Raw genomic sequence first — 9,697 nt, 5'->3', positions numbered from 1 at the left:
CAAGAAGACAAAGGAATACGATGGATTGATAAGCGTAGTCACCGGCGCAGAGAGTTCTCGCGCGATGTTACTACGCTACCGCCCTGACATCACCAGTTGCTATGGTAGCACCGCCGAGAGTAAAAGAGGGGTGGTGCTAGACGTTTCGGGCAGAGCTCGGCCGCTGCGGAAGACAAGGAACTCTCCTTCTCCCGCTAGTCTGACTTCTTCCAAAATGAGCGGCCTGGATGGGGGCAACAAGCTCCCTCTCGCCCAAACCGGCGGCCTGGCTGCTTCCGACCATGCCTCAGGAGATCCGGACCTAGACCAGTGCCAAGGGCTCCATGAAGAAACCGAGGCGACACAGGTGATGGCGAACGCAGGTGGGGGCAGCCTGGAGACCGTTGCGGAGGGAGGTGCATCCCAGGATCCTGTTGACTGTGGCCCCGCGCTCCGCCTCCCAGTTGCCGGGAGTCGCGGCGGTGCAGCGACCAAAGCCGGGCAGGAGGATGCTCCACCTTCTACGAAAGGTCTGGAAGCAGCCTCTGCCGCCGAGGCTGCTGACAGCAGCCAGAAAAATGGCTGTCAGCTTGGAGAGCCCCGTGGCCCTGCTGGGCAGAAGGCTCTAGAAGCCTGTGGCGCAGGGGGCTTGGGGTCTCAGATGATACCTGGGAAGAAGGCCAAGGAAGTGACGACTAAAAAATGCGCCATTTCAGCAGCAGTGGAAAAGGAGGGAGAAGCAGGGGCGGTGATGGAGGAAAAGAAGGTAGTGCAGAAGGAAAAAAAGGTGGCAGGAGGGGTGAAAGAGGAGACACGGGCCAGGGCCCCGAAGATCAATAACTGCATGGACTCGCTGGAGGCCATCGATCAAGAGTTGTCAAACGTAAATGCCCAGGCTGACAGGGCCTTCCTTCAGCTTGAGCGCAAGTTTGGCCGCATGCGAAGGCTCCACATGCAGCGCAGAAGTTTCATTATCCAGAATATCCCAGGTTTCTGGGTTACTGCCTTTCGAAACCACCCCCAGCTGTCACCTATGATCAGTGGCCAAGATGAAGACATGCTGAGGTACATGATCAATTTGGAGGTGGAGGAGCTTAAACACCCCAGAGCAGGCTGCAAATTCAAGTTCATCTTTCAGGGCAACCCCTACTTCCGAAATGAGGGGCTCGTCAAGGAATATGAACGCAGATCCTCTGGCCGGGTGGTGTCTCTTTCCACTCCAATCCGCTGGCACCGTGGCCAAGACCCCCAGGCTCATATCCACAGAAACCGGGAAGGGAACACTATCCCTAGTTTCTTCAACTGGTTTTCAGACCACAGCCTTCTAGAATTCGACAGAATTGCAGAGATTATCAAAGGAGAACTGTGGCCCAATCCCCTACAATACTACCTGATGGGTGAAGGGCCCCGTAGAGGAATTCGAGGCCCACCAAGGCAGCCAGTGGAGAGCGCCAGATCCTTCAGGTTCCAGTCTGGTTAATCTCTGTCCTGTGAGAAGCTTCTGCACAAGTTTCCTTACCACCTCCTCTTGGACCTATGCTTGGCCAACAGCATGCAGTCTTCCGTCTGCTTTCTCTTCATACTGTGGATTATCTTTTCCTTTGGTTCTTCTAAATCTTCAGTAGTCGGTTGCAAGATTGTTGGCTTACCTGCCTATGCCATTCTTCCTCTGGGCCTTCATGCTTTTCTGCGTTGTGTTAACATGTTTCAAGTGCACGGCCTTCTATGGTTTCTATGCCAAGCGTATGATACTATAGATATAGTGTACCATACTGCCTTTCTTTGCATGGCTTGGACCCTGTCTGTGACCATGGTCTTCTCCCAGTTTAAGTGGTTCTGTACCACAAAGAATCTTGATACATCTTCACAAATAACTGATTGGGCTTCATACTTTACGCTGGCTGTGTCCTGATACCCATGTACTTAGGGTAAGCTATTTGGGTATTACCACTGCAAGACAAAACTCATACCTTAACCCAGCCATCCACCCAAACTGCACATTCCAGACTACCACCAACTGGATCCCAGCTGCCTTCCTGGGCTGTGCCATACACCCTACTGGTTATCTGACAGAACAAGCTGGTAGCTGATGGGTGACTGCTAGGCGTGACTGAGGTAATAGATGAAAAGTGTTCTATGTTATCACATTGGTTTTCCTGTACCTTTGGTTACTCTACATCATGACCAGCTACTGGTGAGTATGAAGCCTGTGCTATAGCCCACCCCTACTTGCTCTCACCTTCTGGTTGAACTTTGCTTAGGCCACCATTGTCTGCCTCATCAGGAACTATCTGTAGACGTAGCTCCCAGGGAGCTCACAGGAACACCCCCTACCACCAGGATGGGCAGTCATATGTCACAGTGCCCAAAGCAAGGCTGGAACGCAGTCCCTTCCAGCTTAGTCTTTCTGACTCCTAGCCAACAAACCACCCTTAATCTGAGCAACTTCTTTAGGCATTTCCTCTTTTCCCCTCCTGCACCCACTCTGAACATGACAAAAGTTGCCAGAGTTGGGGCATTGAGGAAGAGATATTTCTGGAATGTGAGACTTGTTATGCCTCTCTCTCTCTCTCTCATCTCTTTCTTTCTCTCCTTCCCCTTCCCCTCTCTCCCCTCTCCCCTCTCCCTCTCCCTCTCCCTCCCATCCCTTCTTTTCTTCCCTTTCTCTCTGAAGCAGTTTTAGCTTATTAACAGAAAACAAAACTGGCAAAGCAGGCTTTTTGTTTAATTTGCTTTCCCTGATTGTGTTCAGAGAGAAAGGTTATGATTAAATGGGCTCCAGATCTCTTTATTGCCGTTACTCCTCCACCCCACTTCTTTTAGCAAAGTCTGAAAGTTTCAAAGGGAGACCTATAGGTTAATTGTTTAGTTATAGGCAGTGTTAAATTAGGCAGATTTTGACATCTTTATCTTTTTACCCCATCCATTCTACCAAAACTTATGTATTTCTTGAGCTATTAGTTTGAGAAGCTGGAAAGAGAGAGAAGGGCCTCACAGTGATGGGTTCAGGATGGGTCCTGAACAGGATGTGAGCAAAGGCAACCAAAACTTAGCTTCATTCCACTTTTCTAAAGATGGAAATTCTTTTTTGCGCCTTGGACTGCTTGGAAATGACCCTAGGGTAGCATTTTGTAGGTCACTCTTCTCCTTTGTACTATTTTGTTCCTGCTCGGATGTCCCTTGGGTCTCCATCCTACTGCCTGGCTTTCTTGGCCCTCATTTCTCAGCTTGTGCATTTCCTTCCCTGCTCCTAACAAATGAAGAAGCAGGCTGCAGCCTGCATTGTGGAAGATCTCCAGCCTCCTTGTAGGGGATAAGGGGATGTGTAGCATCTGTGTGGATTTTCAGGGACAAGTTCCTGTAGGTGGGACAGTGATGCTGTCAAGGCTGTCTTAGTTATGATCATGTGTGGTGATAAAGACCATTCACCATCACCCTTTTCCCCTTTGGTTTTGAAGGCCTTGCCCTAAGCTCCCTGAGGGTTTAGGAGGTCTGAACACACACAGTGGAGAGGTTAGTCTAGGTTGGGAAACTGAGTAAAAGTCCAGCGCAGAAATGAGCCTGCTGTGGAGTGGGTTTGGAAAGGCTCGCAGGAAAGACCCTGCAGGATCAGGGGTGGGAGGGGAGGCCCCTGAGGTGCTCTCCAGGGAAGAGGGGCTGGGGTTTAAATAGCATGCTTGGAGGAAGATTTTCCTTCAATTTTTCCTAAGTCCTTGAATTCACCAGTAGATTTTTGTAAACAAAATGTAAGTCTGGATGTTTTCTCTCGATTATCCTAGGAGTGACCTTTGTATGTGTGGAAGATTAATGGTATATGCTCCTTATGTCACTGTTTTTGAGTAAAATCCATTTCCTTACTCCGTTTCAGCCTATGACAAAATTGATGTTTACAGGCCTACTTTTTGCTTATAATTGACAACATGTGCAAAAATACCAAATTTGTGTCCTGTGCAGTATGAAGACTTCAGTGAATATTCCTTAATGTATTAGCTTGCTTTGCTCTCTGTTCATACATGGCTCTATTCTTAGAAATATAATTTGAATGTGATCTTTCAGTAGTCTGGATATTTTACAAATTATGGCTGTGTCTTGTGAAAATAACCTCAAAAAGAAAAATATGACTCTGTTGTCTTACTTGATATTTCTTGCCCTAGTAATGTACTTGACATTTATGTTCCTAAGCAGTGTAAGTACTAGTAGAATTTCTCTGTCAAACTCAATGATCATTAGTACTTTTGTCTTCTCCCATGTGCTTGAAGGGAAAATAAAGTGTCACTACTGTATTTCTTGTTTTCATCAAAAAATAAAAATAAATAAAAAAATTCTGTGTTGTCTAGGTTAATTTAAGGTTGGGAAATCATTAAAGTTATCAAATGATACCAGTAACTATCATCCTGAAAGTTAAAAAAAAAAAAAGGCAACAGCCACAAAACCTTCCAAGATTTTTCACCTGAAAAATGGTAAATAGGAGCCCAACTGCAATTGCATACTCATGAACGTTATTTTTTCTATATAACCAGTGCAGTTTTTGGTGGTAATTGAAGCACCATATAGTATCACTTAAAATACTGTTTTCAGTGGAAAACTTGTCTATGCAGCATCCTTGTTCATTACATTTAACTGTGCCTTCCGAGATCTAATAAGCTTAAGATAGACTTTTGGAAGAATTAATTATTGTGTATTCTGTGAGTGCTACTTACATTCTTTTCTTACACCAGTGTGTGGCTTTAAAAAGAATACCAAGAAAATGTGAAATAAAATGTCTAGAGACAAATGATATCAGGTATCACAACTTTAATTACCAGTAATGATAGTTTTGCTGCATAGCAGCAATTACATGAAGGTTTATTGGAAAAATACCTCTGCATTCTCTGTAGTAAGGAGGGCTTTGTGGATGCTGCAAAATCTGTGAAAATGAATTGCCAAGTATTTGTAGCCATCTAAGCAAAAATTTGACAAAAATGGCCCAAAATTTCTCATTTGAGTTAGAAAATTAATTAAACATACAGTTAAATAGATGCTGACCATTGGTGAAATTATTACTTGCAATTTCTTGCTGAGGTATTTTTTTCTAGGGCTGGAGAACTTTATTAGATAGCTAGGTTTTCTTTTGCAAGCTCTACATCCGTCTTAATCCTAAATTCCTCTAACAATGTTCATTTTACCTTTTCAGTTCAGTGATTGATTTCTGCATTGTCAGCCACCTGTTTCAAACTTTAGTATACCTTTTCTATGCCTGTTCTGGACGTAATCAGAAAATGTCATTTTTCCTACACTTGGTTTATTATCTGCTTTAGTCTAACCAATAGCATTCACTCTAATAGGCTGGCGCCACTTATTTGTTACAGATTAGCATGGTTTCTGTTCTGTTTAGCCTAATAAAATTAGTCATTAAATTACTCAATTAGGCATCTTACAGGTTTCACTTACCAACCAATTGGTTCACTGCTATAGCCCTGCTCCATTTCTTTGTATTGCTTTTTCTTCCTTAATTCTAGACCCCAATTATTCTTTATGTGGACCTCCAAACCAGTTAAGAAGTTCTCCCATCCTCTGGTCACCTAAGAAGTATCATTTTAGTCTTCTCAGGCCATAATCCCTGTGAGTAGTGGTGACACTGCATAATTTCCCTGGTCCTCACACAACAATTTCCTTGTGCTTCCATTTCTGGGCATTCAGCACAAGCCAGACAGTTATAAAAGGCTTCTCTGACCTTCTTTTCAGGCCCTTCTCCCCATTAATCCTGGTGCTGCTGCTTTATCTCCAGTTAACTCAAGCGTCCTTAAATGTTTTCATCATTAACAAACAAACAAAAACCAAAACAAACCCTTACCTATATTTTTAATTATTGAGTTCCTGTCCTAGAGAATCACAATTTAAGACCTGGATATTTGATCTTGTTTCAGTGACATATTCCCCGGCTTCACAATCTCCTCAAAAGATCTGAGATATGTCAGGCACTTCGAAGTGCACATATTACTTCGATAATCCTTGTAACACAAGTTTTATTATTTCCATTTAAATAGTTGAGAAAACAGAGGTCCAGAAAGTGGAAGTAAACTGCCTAAGATGCAAGTTTCACTGTTGAGTTTTCTGATTTCAAGCTAGCATAACTTCTACTCTATCACAGCTATTGTAATAAATTTGGCATACAAATGTTAACAAAAACCCTATTGACACATGAGTATTCAGGCCTCAGTTGAAGGTTATGCTTAATCATTCATGAACAGCCTGTGAGAAGGGTACATTTTATCACTTGATTTAATACAGGATTCCATAGTTACAGATTAACACATTTGAATTTACTTCTGTAACCTTGATGTTTGCTGCACATGAATGAAATTATCAGTTTGTTCCCTTCATCAAAGGCACTGAATATTTAATGTACCAAAAAGACATTAAATGTTATACTCATGGAATTTAGCTGCGAAGCATTGTAAGGAACTGCTGACATTTCTGTTAAGAGAATATTTATTTTTTAATTGATTAAACTTGGTGATTGCTTTTAACACATTTAGATAGTAATTTATCCCTTTTCTTTATTAAACTTTGTTACGCTTTATCAAACTTTGATCTTTACTAAGGAAACAACATGACCAAAGTACCAAAAAAAGTAAAATAAACTTGTTTTTTTGAAAAGAGTCTGTGAACAGGTACATGGTACAACAAACTGATTGGCAAGCAGTCTATGTACTTTTCTAGTTGTCATTCTAAGTAATGACCCAACTTCTCTAAAGGCCCAGATATACTATTTCCCACTAAGTTTACTCAAAGACGAGTTTTCATCACTCCTTCTCCATTTTGGTTACTTCAGCGCCAGTGAGGGAAATTTACCAAGCAGTCAAGGTGAACATTAACCCAGAATATGAAGAAAGAGTAGGCCTGCTTACTGAAGACCTTGACATGTGTGGCTTCCAAGGGGAACAGACTCATTATATGCTTTAGGACTCCTGATTCTTGGATCTCTATTTTACTTTCCTAGGTAAGTTTTATATTACAGATATTTAATATATTTGGCTAAATTATGAATTACTTAAAGATAGAGGCTGTGTCTTCACTTTTAATCCCTCTCATGTCCTAGCATGACATTATTGCTAAATTGAAGTGTGGTTTTGGGCTGAGAATTTGCCCTAGTCTAGATTCAATATTGGAAGACGTTATGTATCAAGTAATTAAAAGTGTGATTTTGAGGATCAAACTTGGGTCCATGTGTTGCTCTCTTAGTAACAGTGTAACATAGAGCAAGCATTGTATTTAATCTCGCTGAATTTCAATTTTCCCATCTGTACAATTTAATAATTATATACATCTCATATGGTTGCTATAGAGAGTAAACAAGATAATGTACATGAAGTAGCCTAGTGAGGAGTCAGCACTCATGACCACTGTTTTACTATTATTTCTGAGGATAGTTCTAGAGACCAACAAGACACACCTTTCTGAATTCATTCTATGTGGACTGGACCATGCCCAGGGATTTTCAAGGGTGGCAATAAGACCATACTGGGTGAATTACTTGGTATGCCCTCATGGCTTTAATAAAAGCAGTCAAGTGTATTCCAGTCTTGCACCAATCTGGAACTAACTCTTATGATAGTCTTCTTGTACTCAAGAGGCTAAAAAGATGTAAGGGACTGTTACTCCAACACTGAAGGTTTTAAAAAGCTATCCATGTATTTCTAACATTCAGTCAAGGTTATTTTATCTAGAGAGGCAGTTTGATTTTCCATTTTATGCTGATTTGGTATATAAAATAATTACATAAATTTATTTTCATTGAAACCAGTTCACTAAAAGTGTGTGTGTGTGTATTTAAAGTTATTTTTGGAAATGAATATTGGTGGGGAAATAATACTTGATTTCAGTTTAGAGTTTAACAAACTCAGAAGTTGATTTTAGATTGCAATTCATGGTTCAGATAAAGTTTTTACTACCTCAGTATTCCAAATACCAGGTTCTGACAAAACATTCAGATCTTTCCTCTGCTGAGTGATAAACAGTGGCCAGCAAAGAAAACCTCCGCTCGCTTACATCTATTTTTAGGTGTCCTTTAGATTATGAATGCTTGCCTGTATGCGAATATTACACGTCTTCTGTCCATTTATACAATTTTTTTTGCTTCATATAACTTCTTTAATATTTTCTTTTTAATTTTGATGGATTTGGATTATTTTTAATCTTCATATCCAATCAGAAACATTGGCACTCTTTAGAAACAATGAAATACAAATTTAAAAAGCCTAATTATAGTCTTTCTAATTACAGAAAAAAACATTCATTAGAAGAAATACTGACTGCTAGAAAGGAAGGAAATTTAGGAATAAACTAAGCTTTTCCTTTCATAAGATGGAAAAAACTGAAGCCAAATTTGGTGGTAACTTGTTCAGGGTCTTTAGGTAGAATGATAAAGGGAAGACTAGAACTTCTGACAAATGAATTCTGCCTCCTGAACCCCCGCCACTACTCAGTGGCCCAAAAAGTGCAATTATTTATTATTTTGGAGTTCTCATTTCTCATATTAACAGTAGTTCATAAGCATTTAAAGATTATTTGCCATTTACAGAATAAACATGGATAAGGAAAAATAGCTTTATTTTTAAAAGAAATAAATTCTCTATTTAAAGCATACATGAGATAGTATCTTTCATTTAGTCCTAAGCTTGATTATTTATGCTCATTGTAATATTCCAGTGACATTCTGGACACAAATTTCAAGTATATCACCATATACTTATTGTTAAATATCAAACAAAGCTACTGACTGTGAGGGAAAAATTTCAGTGATTTTTTTTGTTTGTTTTTTTTACTTACCCTGAGATACTCATCCCACAGTATATCTGAGATTTAGCTGAACATTTACAAATTTTAACAAATTTTTTTTCTTCCCATTGCATGCATCGATATGCCAAATTCTGCACTTCAATCCAGGTAAAATAATGATAGTGTTTGTAAACCAGATAGTGAAAACCAGTGTGTTTTCTAATACTGCCCATGATAGACAGAGTGAAATCACAGCATAAACAATAGCCAGGAACCTATACTGCAAACATTTGGCTTCAAGTATCTTGCAACAAATAGCTACTAATATGACCATACATAGCACACAGAACACCACAGTCCTGGATTGTAGCATGCCTGTAAAACCCATTAAAGCATTTTTTTCTCAAACTTTTTGTTCATTATTACCCTCCTTCCCAATTATAGAAATTAAATTCAAATTAAATTAAATAGTTTTAACTACAAATTTCTTCCCAATGAGATAAATTAATACTAAGGAATAAGATTTTGTTGGATAGGATGATTTTGGAAGTCCACAATCCATATCTAATATTTTTTCACCCCAGGAACCAATTTTTGTCCCCAACTGAGAATGTAATGCTTCAAGTTGATTAAATAAATTAAATAGACTTTACCATTATTAGAAAAAAACCTAGTGGGTAACAATGGAGGTTGAGATAGTTGACTTCTAGATCATCTCTGTTCCATACTTGCTGTATGAACAGAGAATAAATCATGTCTTTTTATTTTCTTGTTTTGGAGAACACAGGAATAGCATAAAACCTCATAGCCTGCAAAAATCACTTAATCTCACTGGACTCAGTGTTCTTGACTATTAATTGAAAGAACTGGTATAGATCAGTTGGTTTTCAATTCTGGCTGCACTTTCCTAGGGCATATAAAAGATAAGATGACAACGCTCAGCCATACTTACCCAGAC

General features: G+C 40.1%; 1 protein-coding gene across 1 annotated transcript; it reads left to right on the top strand.

Moving 5' to 3' along the window:
- Nucleotides 1-214: 214 nt before the first annotated feature.
- TSPYL4 (TSPY like 4) lies at nt 215-9,541 on the top strand. Its single transcript, XM_054558069.2, has one exon. The coding sequence runs from the start codon at nt 215-217 to the stop codon at nt 1,457-1,459; it is 1,245 nt and encodes a 414-aa protein (XP_054414044.2). The 3' UTR covers nt 1,460-9,541.
- The last annotated feature ends 156 nt before the right edge of the window (nt 9,542-9,697 follow it).

The sequence above is a fragment of the Pongo abelii genome, chromosome 5 (genome assembly GCF_028885655.2).
Source record: "Pongo abelii isolate AG06213 chromosome 5, NHGRI_mPonAbe1-v2.0_pri, whole genome shotgun sequence".
Taxonomy (NCBI): Eukaryota; Metazoa; Chordata; class Mammalia; order Primates; family Hominidae; genus Pongo; species Pongo abelii.
This window is presented reverse-complemented; position numbering and strand designations above follow the sequence as displayed.

Bases quoted from the DNA above. Each gene is read 5' to 3' on its own strand.
- TSPYL4 (XM_054558069.2), top strand. From the start codon at position 215: ATGAGCGGCCTGGATGGGGGCAACAAGCTCCCTCTCGCCCAAACCGGC.